This window comes from Accipiter gentilis, chromosome 12, assembly GCF_929443795.1.
Source record: "Accipiter gentilis chromosome 12, bAccGen1.1, whole genome shotgun sequence".
NCBI lineage: Eukaryota > Metazoa > Chordata > Aves > Accipitriformes > Accipitridae > Astur > Astur gentilis.
The window spans coordinates 7,335,258-7,361,734 of NC_064891.1; the positions used below are offsets into that span (position 1 = coordinate 7,335,258).

Here is a 26,477-nt window from a genome sequence, read left to right on the forward strand (position 1 = left end):
TGTTTGGCATGAATAGCTATAAATGCTTGTCCCCTTTCATCTGAATCTGCATAGTTTGCTAAGTTTGACAGTTTCCTTGGCATGGACTACAGAGGAGCTGCTTTGGGTCAGCTGAGGCCTGGCCTCATTGCAAGAAATAAGTGTGTGTTTAAATCTGAGAGAAATGCTCTTGTGTTAACAGACTTCAACTATGCTGTTAGAAAATCTGGATGAAGGCAAGGCTCCGCAGCACTATTTCGGCATAGGGCTTTATTGCTGCTAGCTTTGTCTACACCAAAGTTAGGATGTTGTGTTTCCATTGTTCAGCTGTGCTGATCTACAGTCCTTATAATAACAACTTGTTTCAGCTGGAAATGGATGGGTGTGCACAGTTCTGAACTGAAATGTCAACAGAGTGCATCGGGCCAGTGAAATGGAAGAGGTGAAAAATATTCCAGAAAAAGCCCTTGTGAGAAGTTGGGCCACCTTTAGTTGTGCTAAGCTGCTCTAAACTCCCTTCTCAAAGGATTAGTTAAGGGTCTTGATCTGTTACAACAAAGCCTGAGAGTGACAGAGAAATGGCTGCTTACTGAGCTGTGAAAAGAAAGCTCAAGATACTTCTCCTTGAAGACTCTGCAGGCAACAAACATGCAGACAAGCCCCCTGAAGTTAACTAGTGATAAAGATAATAAATTATCATTGGGAGTTCAAGCTTGGCTCTTGTAGAGATAGCAGAATTGAAACGATGCATTTGTGCTTTTAACAGCTCAGGATTTTATTTTATTTTTTTTAAGTTTTCACTTTTTTCTTAGGTGTTATTTAAAAGGAGCATGCTTCAAGGTTCTAAATCAGTTGATGTGAATCTGTCAGTGTAGCAAGGCACTTCATTGTGGGCTTGGAAATGCTTTTATTGAGAAAGGATCTGTTAAATCTATCCTTGGAGTACACAGTCAGGGCAAAAGGTGAGTCCAGTGGAAACGGAATGGGACCAACTGTTAGAGAAGGATTTTCTCTTTCTAGTAAGCTCACCTTCCTTAAACAAGGCTGAAGAGAATAATTAGTCCCTTGAAAATAGGTCAGTGAGGAATAGGACGTGACAGTGCACGGTAGGACTGCTTAGTCCTTTTTCAGTAGTGCACACATTGTTCAGAGATGCTAGCGTTACTGTGAATCAAGGTGCTCTTCAGGTAGACATCCAAAACCTTTTGTTGAGAGCAGAGTCACGCTTAATGTATTCCCCCATTTTTACATACTGAATGACAAAGCTGAAGAGACTTTCATACAGCTGTATTGTTCTGTACTCCTTATTTTCTCTGTGTTCCTTAGTTCTTGCTACTTGATCCATCGAAGGTGGCCATGTCATGATTAGGGGTTAGTCTGAGTCTGTGGTGGTGGTCCTCAGGATGTGCTTGAAGTGCAAGCTTATCTAGAGAGATTTGCAGTCCTTGAGCTGTCCTTCAGCAGGAGGAGAGATGGGAAAACTCTAAAATGCCATTTACATAGCTCAGAAGGCTTGTCTTAAAGAGCCTTCGATACAGTCTGGGTGGACCATTGGCTAGGTGGTCAGAGGCTGCATAACCCCTCTAAGCTTTTTACAGCTGTGATGAGTAGGCTCTGGTTTGTGTGGCCCTATAAGTAACTTGTTAAGTAGCTTAAGCGATGCTTACCTCAGATACTTGAGGGAGTGGGGCTGCAGTTGTTGTTCAGGTGTGACATTGGGGGACTTTGGTGACAAGAGAAGAGGGTGATTCTGGGAAGTTCAGTTGCATCGTCTTTTCTCTTCGTAGCTGTTATGTGTCCCCTTTATTCTGTCTCTCTGATAGATAAACTTGTATTGTTTGGGAAGACATGACAGGTTACTTCCTAAGGGCAGCAAAAATTGCCTGCGTAGGATCAGGCTGTCTGTTTAGTATCCTTCAGCTGCCAGGGTTATTTTGCAGAAAGCTGTTTCCATTTTGGTTTTGCAATGGACAGTGTGGGAACAACCTTTGTTATATGTGTTATCTATTATCAGTGGCTCTGATGTAGACCACCATATCTTGGGGGTGGTGCAGAGGCAGCAGCAGTCTGAGCAAGTTATTCATACCCTGTCAAAGCTTTGCTTCTGTGGTCAGTTCTTTCTAAGTTCACTCCAAAAGAGATGGTTTCTATTAAATGTTCGTGTTCAGCTTTTTTGCGGCGTTTGGGAGAGTGAAGGTGCGTACCTGTGTTCAAGTGGTTGGATTGGAAATGTGTCAGCTTTTTTATTGTTAATATAAAAGTATTGTCTGAAGCTGAGCTTTCAGAAGCATGATGACAGGTGGTTTCAGAGTGTTTTAATGATTTTTTTTTTTTTTTTTTTTTTTGGTGGTTATTACATCCTGTTACTCATCAGAGACTAAAACTTGGGGTGTTTTTTTTTCCTTCCCCTCTGCATAAATGTGAAATTGGGGCAGGGAACTTAATAAGGTAATGAGTTGAATTGTTGTTATTTTTACTTTGGCATGAAATTCTTCTCGCATAAAGAATTGCAGCTGGATACCAGTTAATGCATAAATTTGCTTAATGTGTAAGTATGCTAAGTGTTTGGAATGAAGATTTGAAATGGAAAAAGAGTATTAAACTGAAGGTGTTTGTCCTCATAGTTTCACAACCTTCTTGTAGCTATAGGTATCAGTCTGCCTGTCTGTCTATTGTTGTTTGTAATGCTGGGGATAAGGACTACAGAGGAGAGGAGGGAATTTTTGTGTGAATACATCAGCACCTGTCTCGTCATCAGAAACACAGTAATACTGCAGTAATAATGCAGGTGTCCCTGCAGCAGAAACTCTGTTGGTGCCAGTCATGAGGACGGTGTTATGTCATTTCAGCAGCATGGACTGTTAGTCTTCCCACCGTTCTCCCTCCCTCCCCCTTCTGTATTTTTTTTTTTTTTTTTTTTTTTGCAGCAGCAGCAAGAGAAATGGAGTGTATAGTTGATGGAATATGAAAGAAGACACTGTTGAGACGTTCCATCTGCCGGATTTCAGATTTCTGCTGAACAAGGCATTTAGGTTTGGGGAGGGTCACTACATGTTTGAAAGACAACAGATCTGATTATCCGAGATAACTGGAAGCAATCCTCACTGTATAGGGAAGAAATGCTGCTGTAAGACTTTGTGTCTGTGGTGACAGTGCTGCTGTAGTAGCTGGGTAGGGCAAGGGAGAATCACACAGCTTGTTCCTGTATCAAAATAGATTTGAAGAAAAAACCACAAAAACTGCAAGTCTGAAATTGAGTAGGCAAAACAGTCTGCTTCACTTGGATTTAGTGTACGCTTTCCCTTTCAGTAACCAGGAAGCTGATCTTTATCTAAAGAAAATGGTGTCTTGTGTAAACATCCAGTAAACCGTCATTTTCACTTCAGAGCTATGTCATAAAAACTAGGTTGTCCCCACAGAAATGGCAAGCAATGCCAGAGGCTTGTATTCAGTAAAACTTTGAACGGAATTTTTAATATAATACATTATTAATGCTCTGAAGATCTACATGTTAAAATGGCCTGAAACCTGTGTTAACTATGTGGTAGTTTCACCTGAAAACATGTAGCCTTAGGTGAAAAGGCAGAACCATACACTTTGCCCTAATATGTGGTTTGATCAAGTCAAAGTCTGTTCCCACTGTTTTATTTCAAGATATAAGTTGGTTGCTTTGTCTTGATGGTTCCCATAAGAGTATTTTTTCCAGTAAGCTGACTTTCAACTGGGATGGGTTAATGTACTTCGAAAGTGTAAGCGGTGATATTCTGAGGGCTAAAAGGTAGGGGTAAGGGAGAGCAGATACTAAGTTCTTGATTTAGTATGGGACATATGAGGGGCTGCAAAAATTTCCTGTCCTTTTTTAATGCTGAGCTGACCTGTGACTAAGATGAACAAAAAATGCAGTGCATATATGTTTTATGGGCATTATGAAGTTCCTTGGAAATAATGTTTTGTCTTTCCCAGACTCCTATGTAATTTCTTGACACTTATAACCGAAAGCTACATATAAAGACTTTGGTAGCCCGTTAAGATTAAAAACATGATGCATCGTAATTTGTAGGTTTTGGGTTGCCTATTTGTAGGTTAGGTTTTGTGTGCCCAAGTGAAAAATCAGTGCTTGAAGTACTTGGTCCGGTTTGCTACATTGCAAATGTATCATTGCTTTAGTTTTGATTCACTCTTACCTCACGAATCCCTTGATGTGTGTTGAATGTTTAGATATAAGACATTAAAAATATCTAGCAGTGTTGTGCAAAGCAAACTTAACTAGTTATTAGTCAGAGTTGGACTTTGTTGTTGCACAGGGAATGTTGTTTTATTTTTTCTTGTGTGTTCCAGTTGCAAGATAATAGTATAAAAGCTGCTATTTCTATGTAAAATGGACTCGTGGGGTATATTCATGCAGTGAACAGTGGAAAATATTTTATTTTAAAGAAATGCTCATGAAACTTGTATCAAAGATGGAGATTATTTTTTTTTTTTTTTGGTGCAGTGTCTTGGAATAACTTGGAACAATTTCATGATAATCCCCAAGGCTGTAGGAAGTGATTAGCAGATACTCAGTGAAACTGATCAGCAGCTAAAAAATACACAGGGACCATTCTTCATATAAGAAGAGAATCTTGACAGGGGTCCTGATCGCAAACTCCAGGGGATTTTATAGACTTGTCTGTGATCTTCAAGAAATGGTTTGTCTCTGTGCTGGCCTGGTGCCCCCTTCCTGCCTGTCCAGTCCCGCACATGCCATTTGTGAGGTGGAAGTGCTGTAGGTCCAGCTTTAAATAAGTAAATGACATAGGCTGTAAAAACAATCTGTTGCCTTAATGAGATGAAGGGCAGGGACAGAAATAATTAGCTCTCTGCCATTGGAGGTGTGAGAGCTAAAACTGTTCTGGAGCGAAAGCTGAGATTATCTTGGATATGAGTTGCTAGAGTGCGAGGGGAAGGCAGTGTAACTGTGGGTCAGGCTCTGCTGTTTATGTGAGGAGTTCCTCATGTAGATTGGGATTAAAACCGATTGCTGTATGGGAGCCATTTTTAGCTGAGGAAGTGAAGAATCTGAAGATTCCTTGCTCTTCAAGCTAGTAACTTGTTGCTGTAGTGGAACTAAAGTTTAATAACTGACCTGGTAATGGTTGTTGTTTTGGTCTGAAGGTGTCTTTGCAATACCTGACAGACTTGAAAATCCATGTTAAATTTCATATTGTCTTTAAAAACCTTTTGCTGCTCTCCAAAATTCTGGAGCTGGGAAAAATTGACGGTTGCAGTGCTTGCCAATTGGCAGTAAGTCCTTCTGTGACTTAAGAAATAATACAAAAGGACTGTCTGTTAAGGTCTGTTTGAGGTGGTGAGGTTTGCTATGTAGCTCTAGCCACCAGCTGTTCCTTGTACGCCAGGTTCTTTGGAAAGGCTTTGTGCTAAGCCTTGATGCTCATCAGATCCATTTGACACCCTCTGGGTATCAAACACTAAAGGCCCACAGGCCAAGGCAAAAATGTAGAAAATTCTAAAATTGTAATTAGTGCCTAACGTGAGGCAAAAGTCATGGGAGTCATCTGAGAAAAGCTGAGAAACCAATCTGCTGCTGGATTGTAAGCCTAGAAAATAGTGTCCAGCCCCAAGAGTAAGAAAAAAACTTGCAGAGAAAATATTTTGTCATGAAAGGTGGTTTTGGGGCCTTTTAAAAAACTTTGTCTGGGCTAGTGTCGCTTATCCAAATCAGGTTTCAGATGCTCTTGCTTATGGAGCTTAAAAACACTTGAAGCTTAAAAATGTTTCATCCTTTAATGTCAATGAGTACAACTTGCTATTTCACAGCCTTTGAGATCTGTTGTTCGCAACCTAACTGCTAGACACTGAAACTGGATTTCACTGTTTACTTGATACTTTTTAAAGAGCTGTTTACTACTTTTCTTTGAACATGTCTTCATCTAAGGCCTCAAGGTAGAGAAACATTATATTGTCTATTTTCTCATTATAAACAATGGCTAAAACGCAGCTAGGAACTTGCCTAGCTTTCAGGAAGATGTTGCTGGATGTTTGGCCAAGAGTGCTTTTCATGTTCTTATAAGCAGGTGTTTCAGCTGGGTTAATGACATTGTGTGCCTAAATGTACCATACAATTAAGCAACTGCTGCCCTCCATCTCTGTGCATCAACTTTCAGATGGCACATGTTACAGTAATATGACATCAGTTTTATAATTTATATGGAATGTAGGGTCTTGAATGTTTACTCTGTGTTAATTTGTGACTAAATGCTGCAAAGTGGTAGCACATAAATACTGTCTGCATGCAGGACGGCCTTAAAGAGAAGGAATAGGGAATGGAATTGGCAAAATGGGCTCTTGAAGTCAGGCCGGGAACCTGAGATAAGAAGGAGAAAATTACTTTTACAGCCTTTTCTTAATGCGTCTGGGTTGTCCTTGTAGCACAGCTGTGATTGAGGAAAAACTGTAGAACAGCGATAAACAAATGCTGGAGATGCTGTGTAAATTAATGACCAGAGCTATTCATGGCAGCTATGTACTGATTAGATGGATAAATAATGAGCTTTTGTTATTTTGCAGTAAGGGCTTTAGTAGGTAGTGGATGCTGGAAACTGTTTTCTGCCATTGTTCATAAACGAAATTTTAAATAGTTGCTTTTATGTTCTCTACTACTGATGAAGTTTAGCTAATCATGATGTTCTCTGGTAATGCTTTGTGGGCAACTATATTGATGTAAAGTGTAAATATTACAAAGTCTTAGATATGTATGAAAAGAGGAAGTTCAGACACTAAATTGAGTGACGCTTTAAAGGTACCGAAGTCACTAGCGTAACAAAAAGGTTTAGCTTTGCTCTTGGGTTCTTTCATTGCGTGGCATCAAACAATATTAGAACTTTTTACTGGTGTAGTTGTGCAGTGTCATCAGAGTTCAGTAGTGTTGTGGCCAATCTGTGGCAGGTACTTCTGCTGAGAGTAAGATGAGACTTGCTGTTGTTTTAGGCTTGTAATGTTATTTTACATACTGTATACCAATTTTGGTAGTCAGGAGACTTGATTAGCTTGATACCTTAGTTGATGACGTGGCTCCAGAGGAGCTGTTCGGTGTTGAGTACTAGATTTCTATCTTGTAAGTGTAGAAGATGTGAAGAGACAGTTGTTTGTAGGTGGAATGTATCTTCCCCCCTCCCTTTCTCCCTGGCTTGACATAAAATTAGGAAGATGCTAATCTGTCTTTAGCCTTCTCAGTCGTAAAATTGAAATCAGTAGGTGACTGACTCCTCTGCAAATCCTTAATGCATGGGGTTTTTTTTGTGTGGTGTGGTTTTTGTGTTTTTCTTGTGGTGGGTTTTTTCTTTCTCTCTTTTTTTTTTTTTTGGGGGGGGACGGGACGGGACGTGTTTTGTTTTTGTTTTGTGAGGGGAAACTATGGGAGGAAGTTTATTGTTTGACCTTGGTTTACGTCGGTGTGAGACTATGTGGAGGCATATGTATGGACTCGGAAGACTCTGCTATGGGGATATGGGGAGATGTTTACATCAGTGTGTCCACGGTGAGATCTATGCTGATGGCAGTTCTATATGCGTGTGGCTTGATGATGAGAGATTGATTAAGTTTGAGTTAGCATCAAGAACTGAATTATGTCTCTGGCTGATCTAGTATCACATGGTGGCAAGAGCCATGCCAGCTAGAGCAAAGTAACTCAATTGTGCTTTTTTTTCTGCTCTTACCTGGCTTTTATTAAACTGTATGTTCAGTATGTGGTATTTGGCAGTCAAAACATAGAATTACTGACATCTTGCAGGACTGTCTTTGGGGTGTATAGACATGAGTCCTGGTGGATCAGCTTTTACCTGGTTGAGGTGTCTATGTCCACGTACCAAATGGCAAAACAGTCCTAAAAATGCCCAAGTACTGTTCTTTACGACAGAAAAGATACAGTCTTGCCCACAGAATCTTTTTTGTAAAAAGTTAGACCTCCTGGTTAGGGTCTGGTGAAGAGGAAATCCCTTGATGTTATGTGTCTTACCTGATGGGGAAAACAGCAGGGGCAAACTGATCACCCCAGGGTTGGAGTAGGAAAGAACAGGTGGGGTTTTGAGTCTGTACTTCAGAAAACAGAGAACACGGAATAACCTTAGGTCTGCGTGAGTGCATGCACACAATGGTGTGCCACGTGGGAGCCTGGGAGTGTGCATGGGGAAAAGGACAAAAGAGGTCACTGAGGGAGAGGATGAGTGCGCAGAACCCAACTTGATGATGTCGCAAAACTTTGCTAAGTAGGAAAGGACTTGTCTTTTTAATAAGAGGTGATAAAAGTGTGTAACATTGAAAATTGAAGTTCAGTCTAGTCTTGAAATACTTGGAAAATTTAGAATGACATTTTTGCCTAGAAAAATAGGACTCCGAACATATGCTAAGGTTCTTGTAGCATGCAATTTCCTTGAGGTTTGGATTTATATACCTGTTAATACTGAGCTTTTCTGAGCCATTTTTAAATTTCTCTTTACAGTTATGTTTAACGCATCAAAACTGTAGGCTGTTCTTTTTGAGAGTAGTTAGAACTTGGTAATTTTGTTTTCCTACCGTGTTTTTTGATTGTAGAGGCATCAAATACACTAGAAGTGATTACGGGCAAAGTAAATTTGGGCAAGTACAGAACATGAGATTCTTATTGCAGGATGAGAGAGGAGGAGAAATCTTGTAAAAGGCCTTCTGTTTGGGACTGTCTGAACAATTGGATTATGTCAGAGTATTGTTTGATCAGAGAAATACTGACTGAGAACCCAGATGAAATATTCTGATATGTGAGGTGGAGCATTTGTGGACTAGTCTACACATTTTTTTAGTTAAGGGAAATAAAATACATCTGAAGACCATTAAAGGAAATGTCTGTTTACTTGGCCTGGTAACTGGAAATGCCTTGTCTTCAGTTAGTAGCTTCCGTAGAGAAGGCAGTATTTTTGGGGAAATGAAAATGGAATTTTCACTTCTACCAAGACTCAGTTTTATTCACCACTGTTAGACACTGTGTCTTTTATCACTATCACCCTGTATGGTATTCTGTGTCATGCTGAACTAGCTGAAAAGACAAGACTGTAGATCTAATGAAAATCTTAAGCTAAAAGGCAATTGTGAGAATATGCCAGAGTGTAACTGGAGGCTTGATGAAAAGTTCTGCAAGCCACAGGTGGAAGATGTATCTCTTCTACCTTAGAAAAGGAAAACTAGCTATATTTTATGTCATAAAATAATCTAAATTTATTATTTAATAAGTTAATTTCTTGAGACGTTGCTCTGAAGTGGTTTAAATGACAGCACATAATACAAACATTTTCAAGACTTCATTGCAAGGGAAGTTTTCTTCTAATAACTTGTGGTTGTCTTGGTGCTGTATTGTTTGTAGGTGGATTGCTTTTTCTCCCCGTTCTTGTGTTATAGTTGTTTTTTTAATCCTACCACGCTCATATTTTTAGCTGGAAGTTTCCATTTGAAACTTAAACTGCCTAAAAGACCTAATTGGAGGGAAGTGAGTGGGGGAGAGATGTTTTCCTATTTTGACTTTTTTCTTAGCAAATATTTCATAGTGTTAGGAAGAACCACGACCAGCTGTTAAATATCTCACTCAGATGGGTTTTTTTTTTCCACTTAGTCTTAAGTAGTAGGGATTTTGCATGAGTTGGGTGAGCCAAGAATCCTTCTGATTGCTCAGTAGTCTGCCTTTCCGGTGGTGAAATCTGTCGCTTGGCTCCTGAACAGCAGAGTAGTTCCTTTCTCTTGCTGCGGCAGGCTTAGGCCTCTGGAAGAAGACACATGGAAAGTCCTCAGATGAACCAAAACCAGCCTAAAAACTGCATTGTAGATGCATGGAGAAGAGCTGGCAGTGACCAGCGAAGGACCCTGGCAAGGCAGGAGTGAACTGTTCCTTAGGACTAGGGAGGAAACTAGGAGTTGCCTGCACTGGTTTCCCAAACTGGAAACTGCAGCCTGTGTGAGAATCACTTGGAAAAAGTAGTGCTGAGGAGCAACATGGAATACTGCAGGACTGTCCTGTTGTTGGCATCCAGAGTCACTTTTGTCAGAAGCTGGTACTCGACTCCTTCAGCTTGCTGTGTTCCCAGGTTTGAAGAAGGAGGGCCAAGAGGCTTCAAAGGAGTGGAAGGAGGCTTCAGAGATGCACTTGAGATGTATACTTGTGTATTGACAAAAGCTGTCTGATAGGAGATTGGGTTTCTTGATGGTATCATTGAAGTTAAACTGAAGTAATTTTGAAAGTATTTCTCAGCCCACCTTCCTAAACAAGGTGTTCAGGTTCAAGCTAGGTGCTAGTACCATATCCTAGTAAGTTTTGAACTGGAGGCAGACCGTGGAAGGAGAAGTTCTTCCGTGAGCTCAGGAGTCCTGAGATGAATAGGTCGCTCTTCTGGTTTGTCTGCCCACTTAAATTCTTAGGGCATTTATCTGCAGGAATCTGAACTTGTGATGCTCATGAGACTGCTTTTAAACTTTGGAGATACAAACAAATCTTAAGAATAAAATAAATTGTATTTCTATCTTAATGAGCTCTATTCCATGTAGAAATAGATTACTGCTGTACTAAGGACAGTAGCTGCTTTTATCTGAAGATGACTGAAGTTCTTAATCATGTTGTAGGGGTGGCTGGCACGTGTGCTTTGTTTGTCTGGCAGACTTGCGTTTAGGTTGATTTTGAATTTGGATGGGCATTGGTTGTGGTTTTTTTGTTCGTTTGTTTTTGGTTTTTTATTTCTTTGACTTTTTTGAAGACGTGGATTTTTGAGGCTGTTAAGCTTTGTACGGGGTGTTTAAACTTTGCCTTTATAATCTAATAAATGGTTCAAGATGGCTAGTTCATAGGCTTAGGTGTACATTTATGGAACTCTTACCGGAGCGTCTTCTCTAAACTACTTGACCTAGTTCTCTTTTAACAGGCAGTGAAACACAAAGGGATGCTAGGGGCTTTTCTCTCTAATATGCTGATCTGTTCCTTAATTTCTGTGTGTTTCACAACCAAAACAATTGGAGAGTATAAGGAAGTAGGATCTAGAAGAACTTAGACCAGTCGGCATCTGTTTTATGAAAAAGGCAGATATCCGCAATGGCATGTTCTCTAGCTAATGTTTTAAATAAATGCTTTCTCCAGAAAGATTCTGTGAAACCCTTGTATGTTGCATTTGAGTTGATTATATCTAGAACATGTTGCTTGTCTTTTTGTGTTTTGGTTTTTGGTGGTTTTTTTCTTTTGGTTTGGGTTTTTTTTCCATGTTGGGTTAGGAGACATCAGACTTGAAATAAGTGAGATAGCTGAGAGATTTTTTTTCTGCAAGTGAGAAGAAAACAGTCGGCACTAAAATAGTGATGACTGTTAGTTTTCCTGGTTTTCTGTGCTAATAGAGTGTAATGCCATTTGAGGGTAGGTTACTTCTTTGGAAGATGACTGGGTTGTGTGAAATAGAACAATTCTGTCTTTGTTATATGTATATTTCATGCTTTGGGGAGGGAAAAAACAAAACTAAGCAACAGCTTGCATAGAAACTTGTGGCTGCTGCTACATTTAGGCCTTCTGGAGCGATACCTGTTCTCTCACTTTTCCCTCCTTGTGTTAAGTTGGACCTGAAAACTGTAGAGTGCAGCGTGGAGATGTGAAGTCAGTCTTTCCTAGTATATCATGGCTTCTAGTCACAGAGCTAACGGATAAGCTGATAAAGGGTGCATTCTTTGTATGGGATTTTGGAAAATCTCATTGCTTCTGTTGATGAAATAATACCCTTTTGAGTCAACTGAGGGTAGTTTGGCTAACAAAGTACTTCAAAAGCAAATGCTTAAATGATAACTACAACTGTGGGGTTTTTGTGTTTTAAATGTGTTCAGTTATATAATTCTTAAACAAGATCGGTTGTTTTTCAGGTGGAATCATTTATCTTGGATCAGGATGATCTCGAAAACCCTATGTTGGAAACAGCTTCTAAATTGCTTTTGTCAAGTACTGCTGATGGTGCTGACCTGAGAACAGTAGATCCAGAAACCCAGGCAAGATTAGAAGCTTTACTTGAAGCTGCAGGTAAGTACTCGTGTCCCATACAGGTTTAACCCTGAAGCCCTTACACACGAGACCATATTGGAACTGCTTGCATAAGTCTAATCCATATGAGCATGATATAAATGCGGAATGTAAGGCGGTGTGAACTTGGCAAGGTTGTGCAAGTCACTGTAGAGAGAGAAGTTCATTAAAGCTTTTCAAATTTTGGAAAATCAGAGTTTCATGTGAAGGCTGTGCTTCTAATTGGGTTCTTTCAATGCTGGATTTCTAAAAACTGGAGTAAAAATTGACACCTGGTCTTGGCTTGCAGCCTTATATCAAAAACTAAATTGCTCAATGAGGTTTTGTTTTGTAACAACTATTGTATGAAAAGCTTTACTAGTTGCTTATACTAAGTAGTTGTCAATAGTTGAAAAAGAATGCCCTCTGTGGATCGGAGAGTTTCATTCATATGCACCACATCTGAGTGCAGCTTTTAAATTAGTTTTGTAAACAGTAAATTCCTTCATTTTGGAAGCTGTAGTTTGTTATGCTTGGAATGTTTCTGCCAACAGATCTCAGGCTCAATTTCAACTTCTCTGTTTTCTCCTTCTCTGGCACATGTACCAATTTGTTGTAAATTGGAATGAAAGGAATAGGTAAGCTGTCTACAGCTGATGGTAAAGCATTTGCAGATCCTGAGGTGCTTCGCAGACTGACTTCTTCGGTCAGTTGCGCGTTGGATGAAGCTGCTGCTGCACTTACCCGGATGAGAGCAGAAAGCACAGCAAATGCAGGGCAGACGGACAAGTAAGCCAAACTTTATACTGGATTTTTTCAGTAGTTTGCTACTTCTAGAAGCAGGTTTTTGTGTTGTATCACTTCTGATTACAGGGTGGTAAAACTCTTAAATCAAGTGGAATTAGTGCCAAGTTATCACCTGTGATTCTCTTGTTAAATATTCCTGGACTGTCAGGTCTTACAATGGGGAGTGAAGCAATTAATACTGCTTATAGCTTGGAAATCATGCTCTGAGCAATTTAACTTGACCAACTATAGAAACAAAATTTCTAAGCTCTTAAATAGTGTGGGGCTTAGGACTGTACCAAAAAATAGCAAATCCCAAAATGGGTCATTCAGTGATAGCATAAAACTAGCTTTGGGACCAAAAAAGCCCCCCAAACCCCATCTGTTGTTTTCGAGAACTTTAGAGCACCTTTTTAATTGAGGAAGGAAAAGATACTTGAGTGACTGGAGTGTTCATAGCGGTCAGCAGCTTTCTCGTGTTAGGTAGGACCTTGGACAGAGCATCGGCCAGGGAGTCACTGCTTTTTAACTGGGCTTTTTGGCTTTCATTGTGGTTTTTTGTGTTACTAGGATGTTTATGAGGGAAAGCAAAACAAGGTTGCCTTGTAGGCTGTCATTAAGCTTCCATACAACAGAAACAGAGCGTTAGTAGGAACAACCAAGTGCTGCTGTGCTAGTTGGCAGTTTGTTCCTTCTAAGTAACTCCTTGGAGTAACTCCAAAAAAACATTTCTTGGTGTGTTGACGAGGACATACGAAGAAGAGCAGAATATTTTGGAGTTATGTCTGCTTCTATTCTGTGTGTGTCCTTCCGTGCCCCCAGCTACATCTTCTCTTGTGGACGGTGGCTGTTGCTAAAGTTGTTACCGGCACAGAGCATGTGGGAAATAAAAATAAATGTGGGAAATGCAGTGAACTGACATATTTGAGAAAGAATTCTCCATATATTAATATTGCATCTGGTGGCACAAATCAAATACGAGTCCTGGGCACGGTATACAGGTGTAAGTTAGTCCTTGCTACACAAATACCGGCTTTAGTATTTTAAGCATTGCTCATATTTGCATAGAGTTATATGGTTTGCCAAAGTTTTCTGTCAACTACCTTATTTTTCCATTCCCTGTTGAGTTAGTTCTGTGTTGATGAGACTTCTTAAATGGAGAAGAGATGAAAGGGCAGTGGGTGGGGTGAAGCCAGTAGTATTGGATTTATTATTATTGATCTAATTATTTGGAGTAGAATAGAGAAATATGTCAGACTTGACCTTTTTTTCTCACAAAGCAATAACTCTTTTGGAATGAAAGCAATGTAGACAGAAGACAGAATCGGCAGGATTGAAAAATACGCTTCCAGTAGACCCTTTTTTGACTGAAATAGAATTGGAATGATAGAAGCGAAGAACTTGTGGACTGACGTGAGAACCACAAGTACTCTGACTCAGGCCTTGCCAAACCAGGAGAATTTTATGCTTTTCTGCTTGGTTGAGTTAGGGCCACAACTGCAACATCGATTGTGTTACAAAATTCTGGGGTTTTCAGCGCAGGGCAGAAGTGAGGTGATTAATTTGTTATAGAAGTGTGATGCAGGTGGCTTTTTTTAGTTCAGTTAACAGTTACAGTGCTGAACAAAAGCTAAAATTTTGTTAAGATAGGAAATTTCGGTCTCCTCTGGTCCTGGGGCAAAAGAGAATGTGAGTGCAACTCTGAGTAGTGGTTGCTGATTTGGAAAGGAATACTCGTGGTGGTGTTCTTATCGTGATTTAAGCAGTTCTCCTTTTCGTTGAACCTTACTTCAGAAAACGCGTGGGACAAAACCTGTGTTTTTAAATGGGAACTATAAAGCAGGAATAGGCTGAGAGTGTCTTTTATGTTGTAATTAATAATATAAACCAACAGTGATTTGTTTGCAGTGCTATATGATTAGCCGTTTGAAAGGAAAAGTTAGTACCTATTTCTTACATTATGAAATGATTACCAAAAAAAGGTTTTGTACTTCGGTAGGACATAACATCGTGCCACACGTATAGTGCTGTGACAGTAAATCAGGTCCGTGGTCGTGTCTTCTCTCAACGTGTTTTCTGCTTGAATTGTACATAATGCAGAATTTGATAACCTAAATGGTCATCCTGCAGATGTTTCTCTTGTAAACTCCTGTTAAAAATTACTAACAGGAGTGGCTGAGTATGCACATTACTCAATTTTCTGAAAAGTTCTGTGGAAATGTCAAGTGTAAAAACAGCACCTCTTAAATTAGCAGTTAGCACTTTTTAGATTGTGTCTCCTTTTTTGTTGACTGCATCCTCATGGCATGTTGGATTTTTACTCTGCACTATGTTTGTGGAGCAAGCTTTTCAGGCATAGTCCATTTTCACTTCTAAATGCTTTCTATCTTTCTAGCCGCAGCTTGGCAGAGGCTTGTTCAGAAGGAGATGTAAATGCTGTGCGGAAGTTGCTAATTGAAGGACGAAGTGTGAACGAGCACACAGAAGAAGGGGAAAGCCTCCTTTGTTTAGCCTGCTCAGCAGGATATTATGAGCTTGCGCAGGTTGGTTTCCTAGCTGTTTTTAGTATGTGTGTGTTGTACAAAAATAAGTGTTGAATTGATCTATTCCAGTCTTATGCACCTGGAAGGCAATATTAAGGTAGTGGAAAATGTTAGTTAACCTGCAAATGAAGACTTATACGTAAACTGAATGTTGCTAATGCATTCTTTTCGCTTACTTTCTGTTAGTGTTTCTAACACAAAACTGCATGTTGGTGAAGGTGGAAGCTTTGTGTAGCATTTCAACCATCTTGAATATGCTGGTTTGTCACTTGCTGGTGGTGTTGATCAGCCTTCTGTTCACAGGTTCTTCTGGCAATGCATGCTAATGTAGAGGACCGTGGTATTAAAGGAGACATAACACCTTTAATGGCTGCTGCTAATGGTGGACATGTCAAAATTGTCAAGTTGCTGCTAGCTCATGGTGCTGATGTGAATGCACAGTCATCAACAGGTAAATAAGTGTGTTAGAGCGTGGTGAAAACAATTGAAAAGCTGAGATTTGCTGTTCGCAGGGAACTTTGTGTGGAAATTTGGGAGGAATGGCTTTCAGCCAAACAATGCAAAATGCTTTCTTGTGGTTTTACTGTTCAACTTCTGGGTTTTTTTTAAGTTTTTCTGTAACAAAGTTGTAAAATATTAGCTGGTTGCGGCCATACAAAGGTAGGTAAGGTCAATTAGTAACTGAAAGGTATTTGTGTACCTAAGATTTGTTCCCACATAGTATTTTAAGCACAGTTTGGGAAGTTTTTGTACACATAGAAAATTATTTGGTGTCAGGTTTAGGAAACCAAGGGAAATTAGTTAATAAGAAGGTGGCCCCGTTTTCCCCCCTTCTTTCCCATGGCAGTTTGGTAGGCATTTGTGTTGAAGTGACCAAATCGGGAAATTTTCTTAGTTTGTGCAGCCTTGAAGTGGAGAGATTGCGTGTAATGAACAGTCATTGACAAATGGAGTAGAGTACTGACCCTGAGTTACTGAGGGAAGTTGGGATACCAGAATATACTTTATCTATCTATATCTATCTACCTATATTTTTTTAATTTTTTTTTTTTTAGTGAGGTAGTTCAGTCTAGTAATACTGCTTTGCCCTTTCTTTTCAGGGTATCTTTTCATAAAGGCAGATTCTTTGACCATTCTGTTCACATGCATGTTTCTGTAGTTTTTCCGTGGAGGTTTTTTCAATCTCCTTGTGAAGACCATGGGCATTTTTGAACTAGCCCTTTCGGGGTGTTTAAGACTTGATATAGAAGCAGCACTTCATTCTGTTCCTTGTTTTGAGCTTTCCTTTTTACAGTATAGGATGACCCTGCTGATGAACAAGAAAAGAGATGTTTTTTTGTGATGGAAGCTGGGATTAGCTGGGATAGAAATCAGAAGATAGGTGAATCAGCAGTCACCAAGCACATGGAGCTCTTCAGTCTGTCAGCCCTGAGCTACTTTGTGCAGTTACTTGTTTGTTTTTCCCCTCCATGTAGTTCTTGGTCTGTAGCCTGAAAAAACCCTATTCCGTAAGGTAGCCAGGTAAAAGGGATGAAATGGAGCATAAGTGGAAGTTCCCAGTGTAGAAATGCTATCAAATTCTCTTTTCGAACTTTTTTCTCTTCTGTCTTCAGGCAATACAGCCCTTACATATGCCTGTGCTGGAGGCTATGTAGATGTTGTGAAAGTACTGCTGGAATCAGGCGCTAGTATTGAGGACCATAATGAGAACGGTCACACTCCTCTGATGGAAGCGGGAAGTGCCGGCCATGTGGAAGTGGCCAGAGTGCTGTTAGAAAATGGAGCAGGCATAAACACGCATTCCAATGAATTCAAGGAGAGCGCGCTTACGCTGGCTTGCTACAAAGGTATAGTACCAAGTACCTTACTTGTTACAAAGGTCTAACAAATGTGGAAAAGTGTGACAGGTGTGAAAAGTCTTTTCAAACATGTATTTATTCAGCCTTGCTGTCCTGGACAAAATGATTTTAAAGGTTATGAATAGACAATTTCTAATGCTTTTCTCCTGGCTGTGATACCATGTAGCATGTATACGCCGTATGTAAAATGATGATCAGTGTGGAGAGTGTAATTACCAAGATGTAAACCTTTCCTCTGAATCATTATGATGCTTTAAAAGATTTCTCTGTTAAATGAATTGGGAGATGAGGAACTAACATGCTTTACCATGGAGTAAGTATGGTAAACTTTGTGTATTGCAGCTGTCTTATACAAGATACCTCTGCTTAGATACAGAAATCACTTAATTCTAAAGGACTTGGCACTTGGGAAACATGCAAAATCTAGGACCTTGCCTTTTAGGTGTCAGTGCTTAGGCAACAGGCCTTTCTTGCCTCCCTTAGAGCATTAGGCTGCTATCTTGCATCACCCAAGAAAGGGATGAACATGTTTAAGAGGCCAAAGGTGTTCACATGGCTGAGCAGTTGCTGTTATAGGCACTTAGGACATGTTTTATTAGAGCTGTTAGAGTGGCTCTTGGCATTATTGAGTAATTGATGTTGTTGTTGGACGTACTTCTGTGGCACCTCAGCAGAAGAGTAGAAGATGGTCTTAGTCTTTCGTTTATGTTTCTTTTAGCTGCCTTGATAAATTCTTGGTTCACTGTTCCTGGACACCCTCATAAGCCGCAGTAATTTCCGTTGGGTGGTGGCTGTTGGAGCAAAGGCTTGTGTTTGAAAGAGGGGAGTGGGACCCCAAAACATTCCCTCGCTGAGAAAATGTGCTTGGGCTCTGAATCCTGAAGTGAGGCTGGAAAGCAGAGGTGAAAAATGAGAACTCTGTGCTTAGTCAGTTGCTCACTGTGGTATATGGGGTAGAAGTGAAGATATTCAGGCTTTTATGTTTTTCACCTTATCCCTATGTGGCTTGTCTATCTTTTGTGCATGTCTGTATTGCTCCAAATCTCATGTTTGGGGCATAAAAATAAGCTTTTTATTTTCTCATGTTGCTTGCTTCCTGTAGTGGAATGATGTGATATTTGGGACCAAGAAGGTCACTAACTTCTCCCAAATACAGGGGGAAGGGTGAAAATGCAATGTAGCCTCCTATTGAGCAGTATCTGTGGTATTCGTGGTGTTGCTAGGTGTAGTTCTAGTTTTAAGGTTTAGCCACGGTCATGTTGAACTATGAAGTGGCGATTTTATTTTCTTTGACTTGGTTTTATATGCTTGCATATTGTGTTGGTCATAACTGTGTAGCAAAGTTGATGGAACTTGGCACACATACAGGACTTGGTGAACTACAGCCATGAATTAATGGAGCAGTTGAGAGCAAATACTTTCAACAAGGTGTGAGGTGTCCTTATCTATGGAGGATTCCTATAGATGGTGGATTTCCTATGAGGATGCTCAGAAGTGTGAAGGTCTATCTGCTTGGTATGTTTTATGGTCTGAAGGCCGGTGTGAGCTCAGGGACTGGTTACAACACCATTTATAAAAAAACAGTAATCCTAAATGCTTCATGTCAAGCAAGTAGAGGGGAAACCCTGACTTCCAACAAAAAAACAATCTGGGGTTGTTTTTTTTTCTTTTGATGAAAAAAATCTAAGTATCTTTGCACAAAATATATCATCCTGGTAAAGTTTCTGGAGTGTGTTCTACTTAGCTATCATTTTACCTCAATGAATGTGTGTAGTGCAAACATGCTTTTAGAAACTAAGTGAATTGGATTGTATTTATAGTAACCACACTGTTAAGTTGCTCTGTGCATTGAATGCATAGATAGATACAAACAAGTCTTTCAAGAGTGTTTCATGGGATTATTTTTTTTTTAATGTTGTAAAACGGCCTTCTGTTACCTTCAGTATGTGCATTAGACCCTTTCTATGACTGGTGAAATGCTCTTTCTAAAGTAGTTTTTATCTGTTAAATGTTTTCTCCATACAGGCCATCTAGAAATGGTGAGATTTCTGCTGGAAGCTGGTGCAGACCAGGAACACAAGACAGATGAAATGCATACTGCTCTCATGGAAGCTTGCATGGTAAGAGATGTATGGCTTGAGCAGTGAGGCTTACGTACACTCTCTTCTCTTCCTGAAGATGAACAGGGATTCCTTTTGGCCTCCTTTTGGTACAGAACCTAACTATGTAATGGTTCAGTTCTCCTGTGTACTTGATGGGCCTTTTGCAGAAGAAATTGGGGGGGCGGGGACAGTACCTGGTCGAAAAACAGTACTTCCTAAAACAGCAAAATTGAACTCATTCGTCTCGTGGCTAACAAAAGTAGTTGAGTTCTTAAGAGATATCAGCTAAAACTTGCATCACATGAGCATTAGCAAAAGAGCTCTATTAACCCATCCTTAGAATAAGTAGGTTTCTGTATGTCTAGCTGCACTTTATTTATTTATTTTTTTTTTTCCTGAAGTGGTGGAAGTCGGTGGATAAGGCTGTGCTTGTTGTCCCAAAGCAGCTTCTGTCGGCTACATCTCTTGTTGTGCTGTTGTATGTCACTTGCTCTTTGCTTTTTGCCCTTCTGATAATCATGGAGGCCTGGTTTGAAACAGATACATTTGTGAGCTTGGTTCAGAGACATGAATGACTTGAAGAGATAGCCAAAAGTAAATAATAGTAATTTATTTGAACAGATTTTTTTTTCTTCTTCTTTGTCTAATTTTTCAGGCTTCTGAGTGAGCAACTTTCAGTTTACAATGGGACATTCCTTTTTATAGGAATCTCCAAATTAAATAACTTCAAGTGGAAGATCCTCAGTCATTGTTGAAATGCTTTTAACAATTCTAAGGTGCTAAACGTAGCAGTGAATGTGGTCACAGCCTGGCAATTGGAGTCATGTTTAAAGAGTTTGTAAGCTAAATTCTTTTTCATTGTAGGTGGTTATGTTTAGGTGTGCGTGTGCAACTTGTTTCGGTATGGTTCGCATAGCCACATGCTCCTTCAAATCACAGGATCAAAAGCTGTTTGGGAAGCAACTAGGAAATGGAAGGGGAAACTGCTACCTTTCACTAATAAGAGTACTTTCATGTTGCTGCTTTGCCCTTTTGAGGCAATTGTAAAATGACAGTGTAGAATAGATTATTTTTTTATAAAATTTAGTAAGATTCCGAGAACCACTCTTTTTCTTGGATAATACTTTTTTTCCATAGAAGACAAATACATGTGAAGCTTTCCCTTGAAAATGTCTTGTGTAGCTACATTTTTAACACTGGAAGGGTATAATTGATGCTGGACTTAGGATTTTTCCAGGCTTCTGTGGTGAAGAAAACTTGCTAAATTGATGTCTTCAGGTAGTTTTTATGTTTGAAGTACTCTTAGGCTTGAACAGCTATGTAAGTCTTGTACATCTGCATCTTCTTTAAAGCGCATATCCTATTTGATACCTATTTATTATCTGAGGTAATGGGATTCAATTGCTTGGGCTTTTCCTTCGGAGATTTCTTTTGATGATGGCATAAATGTGCCTATTTATTCCCTTCATTTCTCCACTAGGAATTGTTTAGACTTCGGTACCCCCTCTCAGAGAAATGAATACAGTGCCATGAGTTTATTAACCCTGCACCATACCAAGGGTTGGCAGGGGTAGGCTAGCAGAACAAAAAATCCAGGCGGTGTCAGTTTGTGTTTCTAGAGCTGAGAATGTTTTGAAATATTACCTGCTGGAGAAATGAAAATGAAACAAAATGGAGCAGAATTAGGCTCCATTTCTAGACTCCCCAGGTTTTCTTTGTGACCCTGAATTGCAGTAGGCTGTTGGGCAATGCTTACTGCAGAGGTATCCGCTACTATTTAGGATGCATAGCTGCAGCATGCTTAGGTAGGTCAGTAGTTTATCCCTTATGCCACCCTATTGCAAATCCTTCATCTGAATATGGAACTTAAATGTAAAACTGAATACTTGTCTCTTAAGTTTCCTTTTTACCTTCCTCTCAAAATAGATTTCTCATGGGTCAGGTTTTTCATGTCATTAGCCTTGTATAGTGCCACGTTGTCAATCTGTGGCCGTAGAGGAGTGCCACAAATCCTTATTTAGTCTTCCCTTCCCTGAAATAACTGTAATGGCTCTAAAATCAGCCAGTTAGGTCTATGCAAGGAAGTTAATGGCCTCAGATATGGGAATCATTAACAGAAACCATTATAATTCTCAAGAAGTCGTTAGAAAGCCATGCAGATAAACAGGACTTCAGCTATTGTTTATCTCCTTGTCTGAAATCTTAATAGATAGCCACATAAATATCATGGGCCTTGTCCTTGCAGCGAGTTCCCTGGAAGGTGACGATAAAATTATCTTGTCTGATGTTGCAGTCGCCTTCTCATCAGGACGGCTTCTTGACAGATCAGAAATTTGCAGAGAAAGCTGCTGTTTCACCAAGCAAGCCTTCTTTCCCTTGCCACCCTCTTCCCACTCCCTTCTTCCTCCAGCAACAGATGTAACAGAAGTCCATCGGACTCACAGAAATGTTGCGACCCGTGGGGTTTTTTTGTGGGTTTTGGTTTTTTTTTTAATTAAGATTTAGTGAGTAATAAGAAAAAAATCTTGTCACCCTTATTTCTGCGGGAAACTGTTCCTAAATAGGCATTTCCACACTGCTGCTCAGAATTGACAGGTAGCTGAGAGTCTCCATACCTTCAGCTCTGTTTAAGAGAGGGAGCAGCTTTCTGTAACAGTACTTAAAAAGATTACAGGCTGAAATAAAGCAGTGCAGGAGCTTATCATCTCGGCATGTTTTTCCTGCAGAAACAGTTGTTGCTCTTAAGTAGCTGAAGAAAAATACCGTCTGCGGAATAGTATTGAACTCGAATATATTTTAATGAATTGTTTGTATGTGGCATAGCACTTACGTACGAGCCAGTGAGACTGTTTAAACCTTGTCCTACAAGGTGTTTGGGAAGACTTCTGACCGAGAGCTTTTTTTTTTTATAGACAGCAGTTAACATTGGTTTAATGCAAGTAAGTCGTTGGGCAATGTGACTTGCCCTGTGGGACTGAAAAGCAGGTTTGTCTAGTTGGCACTTCCTCTTACTGCAGTACAGTGGGGCTGAGTGCTGATTGCCCACAGCGGCTGAACTTTAAAATATGCCTGGTGCGCGTGTGTAGATGTGTCAGATGACTTTTTGTGATCTAATAGCAGTTCTGAGGCTTTTTCCAGCTGCTGCAGAAGAGCTGAACAGCACCACCCCGTTGCAAGGTTTGTTAAAGCATGGATAGAATTTCCTTGTGTGGTTAAACACCAGCAGTTCTTCTCAAGGCTGCTTGGCCCTTAGAAGCATACCTTCATACTACTGTTTGCCATGCTTGTTGTGAGTCGGGGATGATTAGCGAGCTGTCTTGCCAGAGCCTCATGGTTAAGGCACCATCTCCGCGTTTCCCTGAGGAAAGATTCTTTATGGAGTCTTGGAGTTTTTCCCTAAAATAGTATTGTCATTTCATGTAAAAGGTGAATATGTCCTAGTTAATGTCCTAGATATTTTTCTGAGAGGAAATCATGCTTTGCTCCCTGGATATCTAAAACACTTAAGAAAACGAAGCACAAAAATGTCAGATGCAGTTTTGTGTTTTGTCTGGAAAAGAGCTTTTTGGGGCTGTGGTTTCTAGCTTGGCAAAGGATGGCTATGGCTGCAATATGCTGCCTCTTATTAGTTAATCTGAGATCAAGGCGTACTTTGTTCAATGACAACCTTAGGATAGCCTTGCATTCCTGGTAAGCTGCTGTTTTTTCTATGCAGCCCTCCTGTGTTTTGTGTGTCAGACCTTTTCCATTATGGTTACTCCCAAGTTTGAATGATGGCAATTTCCTCATGGAGAAAACCAGCTTGGAGAGTTTGTGCTGTTGTTGGACCACAGTGGCCAAGCTGGTCTCTGTTTCTGTCTAAACCAAAGCAGAATTGAATGGCAGTTGGATAAGTTACTGTCAGGCCTCCAGTGTAAACATATAGCTGAAAAGCCACTTCAAGTAGTTCCTGAATTTATGGCATACTGAAAACATGACAAATATCATACGCTCAAATATTTTCTTTGTTTCTAAAGGAAGAAAGCAAACTTAGGAGCTACCTTTTGGTAAAACGAGTTTGACAACTTGATAATGGTATCTGGAAAATCCAGCAAGAGAAGGCTGTAGTTCATGTGGCTCCTCTGATGTATGAGGAACCCCTGACAAATGGTCTTGGTTTTGGCTCTTCTCTTGGAGGGAGAAATTAAGTCCTGACTCTGCTATTAAATTCAGCAGTGAAATAGCTTTGCAGGAGCCAAGAGGCGAGCAGTGTCATCGTGCATGGCTTGCTTTTAAGAAAGGAAGGAAGCAAAATTGTTAAATCTTATCTTCTAACAGACTGCATGGACGTTAGGACAAACTGTATTCCTGACACGCATTGTTTTTATAACTAAAATACACTGTATTTAACAAATGACGCAACTGCATGTTAAATTTAAAACCAAATTCCCTCTCCTTGACCAAGTGGGGAGCATTGGCATTCAGTGACTTGTTTGTAATGTAAAGGTTTTGTAGTCTTTACGGAGAACATCAAAACCTGTTCTTACATGTAAGAGAAATTTTTTTTTTGTCTGATATTCTCGTAATACTCCTGTATTTATTAGACTGCTTGTGGTGTTAGTAGTAAATTGTTGGCAGAACACAAAAAGAAATAGGTTTGAGTGGTAACTTAGAATTTGTGTTCCTCACATAATTTCACACGTGCAGTTCTGCATCTGCAGTCTTTAACAAAGAGGAGTATTGGGTGTTAGAGGATTTCGGTATTGTTCTTGTGGAGGAAGTAGGCTTCTAAAATAGAGTTGAGCTGCTTCTCAACTGTTTGCATTTTGTTCCACCCTGCCACCCTCAACCCCCCACCCCAACCCCCCACCTCCCAGCCCCCTGCCCCAATAAGCTGATCCCAAACACTTGAACTTGAGTCTGATATGAAGGAGTTGACCAGCTTGCTACTTACACCATCGGCAGGCAAAGCGTGATATGTGGTTCGCAATATTTTCGTTTTGAATAGAACAGGTCCAGTAAACCATGCTTGAAGTTTCTTCAGGTGCCTATTTAAGAGTTCATGTTTAGCCTTTATCCAAATACTTAGAGAAAATATTTAGAAAAACTATTAAGCAACTTTTATTGGGTTTTTTTTACTTCTTTACTCACTTGTTGCTTTCTGTGTCTTCTGAGGGACTCTTGAGTTGGTGGCAACTTAAAGCTTTGGAGAACAGCATTTTCTTTCTATTTTGATGGTCTTTTGGTCTTGGTTTTTTGAATTCCTAGGATGGTCATGTGGAAGTGGCAAGATTACTTCTTGACAGCGGAGCTCAGGTGAACATGCCTGCTGACTCTTTTGAGTCTCCATTGACTTTGGCAGCCTGTGGTGGGCATGTCGAACTGGCAGCTTTGTTAATTGAACGTGGAGCTAACTTGGAAGAGGTAAACGATGAAGGATACACACCCCTAATGGAAGCAGCTAGAGAAGGCCATGAAGAGATGGTGGCACTGTTACTTGGTCAAGGTAACTATTATGGTGCCTTCCATGGACTGTAATTCAAGAGGCAACTGCATATGTTGGGGGGGGTGAAAAAAAAAAAAGCTAAGTTACTGTAATTTTTGTGTTCTTCTTCAACAACTTGTGAACTCCCTGTGGTCTGCCCCCTTTTTGAGCAGTTGGTGTTTTTTTTCTTTTGTTTTGTTTTTAGCAAAATATCCTTTGCTCTACTCATTGACTTTGTAAGTGGTCATTCTGAATTGTTCCTCAGTACAGGTTTGTATTTTTCAGACAGACATAGAATAGTGAACAGGTTACGTGGGTAACTCGTGGTCTGCCTTGGCATATCTTGAGATGGTGTTATTGCTGAAAAGCTGTAGAGAAGTGCTTTGAGGCCCTCAGAATACTTTCCAAAGTAGTTAAATATAGTTAAAATGTTTTCATTTGGTATGCTATGATTTTAGAAGAAAGTTTCTGCAGTTCAAGAAATGAGATACGTAGTAAGAAGATGCCTTGTGCATCAGGAAATGGCTTTGTTTGCTGATAATGGTTTCAGTGACTAGTGTTTTCTGATGAATGTGTGGTTTTGGTATTGTGTTTTGTTTTAAGGAGCAAACATCAATGCTCAAACAGAGGAGACGCAAGAAACGGCATTAACCCTGGCTTGCTGTGGAGGTTTTTTGGAGGTGGCAGACTTTCTTATTAAAGCAGGAGCTGACATAGAACTTGGTTGTTCCACACCTTTGATGGAGGCTGCTCAAGAGGGTCATTTGGAGCTGGTTAAATATTTATTAGCTGCAGGTATGGAGGAATTTTGTTACCAGTTTTGTAAAGACTTAATGTAAGCTTAAGAGAAGAATATCTTTTTCCATATTCATTCCATATTCATTAGTAGCTTCTTGAAATTGACTGCAAAGGTTTGTTGAACCTTAAGTAATTTATTAGTTGGACCCTAATTTAGCTTTTGAAGATTGAGTTGATGTAAACTTGTTTGGAATGGAACTTCTAGTTTGTTTGGGTTTTTTATTTCTCTAGAGTATGATGAAGTTGTCAAATTCAAACATGTTGGATTGGAAGGGGGAGGTTAAAAATTTGCTATCTGATCTGGTAAAGGTTATGAAGAGACGTGCATATTTTCTATAATGAACTTCATAAAGCTTATGTGCTTGTTCCTACTGCTTCAGGTGCAAATGTGCATGCAACAACAGCAACAGGTGACACAGCACTGACATATGCCTGTGAAAATGGCCATACTGATGTAGCAGATGTCTTACTTCAGGCAGGCGCAGATCTGGTAAGTCATTATGTAATTAGGAAATAAAATTATAAAGGTCTATTTATTTATTTATGGGTTTTTTTGGTCCCATGTTTATTGCTGAAGACTTAACAAGTTTGCTGTTAATTGTTATAGTTGTATTCAAATTATCTTTTAACCTTTTTCTTTTAACTAAGTGAGAATTGGTGATGCTTTTCTAATGGATTTTAGGCTGTTTAATTACCTGAAAGTGCTTAGGTCAGTTACAGCACTTTGGTGGTTGATGTCTAAAGCATTTCCAAGCCATTCAAGGTCGCTTGTATGGAAAATTAGGGGATTTTGTTCTTTCATCATGTGCAGTCCTGAATGGTATTCTGCTTTGAATTGTCAAGCTGATTATGGGTTAGTACTTGTACCTGCAAATTTGTTCTGTTCCTTATGCAGCAAACAGT

The 26,477-nt window shown here is 39.8% G+C and overlaps 1 protein-coding gene across 6 annotated transcripts in view; it reads left to right on the forward strand.

Annotated features, from left to right (window-relative positions):
- ANKRD17 (ankyrin repeat domain 17) overlaps positions 1 to 26,477 on the forward strand; it is a 96,109-nt gene that overhangs the window by 32,319 nt on the left and 37,313 nt on the right. For 5 of the 6 annotated variants that reach the window (XM_049815330.1, XM_049815331.1, XM_049815334.1 and 2 more), the window contains exons 2-10: positions 11,890 to 12,043; positions 12,655 to 12,811; positions 15,204 to 15,351; positions 15,655 to 15,802; positions 16,965 to 17,198; positions 19,236 to 19,330; positions 24,560 to 24,797; positions 25,380 to 25,571; positions 25,955 to 26,064. In XM_049815330.1, the coding sequence (XP_049671287.1) occupies positions 11,890 to 12,043; positions 12,655 to 12,811; positions 15,204 to 15,351; positions 15,655 to 15,802; positions 16,965 to 17,198; positions 19,236 to 19,330; positions 24,560 to 24,797; positions 25,380 to 25,571; positions 25,955 to 26,064 (1,476 nt within the window). Of the gene's footprint in view, positions 1 to 11,889; positions 12,044 to 12,654; positions 12,812 to 15,203; positions 15,352 to 15,654; positions 15,803 to 16,964; positions 17,199 to 19,235; positions 19,331 to 24,559; positions 24,798 to 25,379; positions 25,572 to 25,954; positions 26,065 to 26,477 lie in introns of those variants that run through there. The other variant, XM_049815335.1, reaches the window with a different exon arrangement.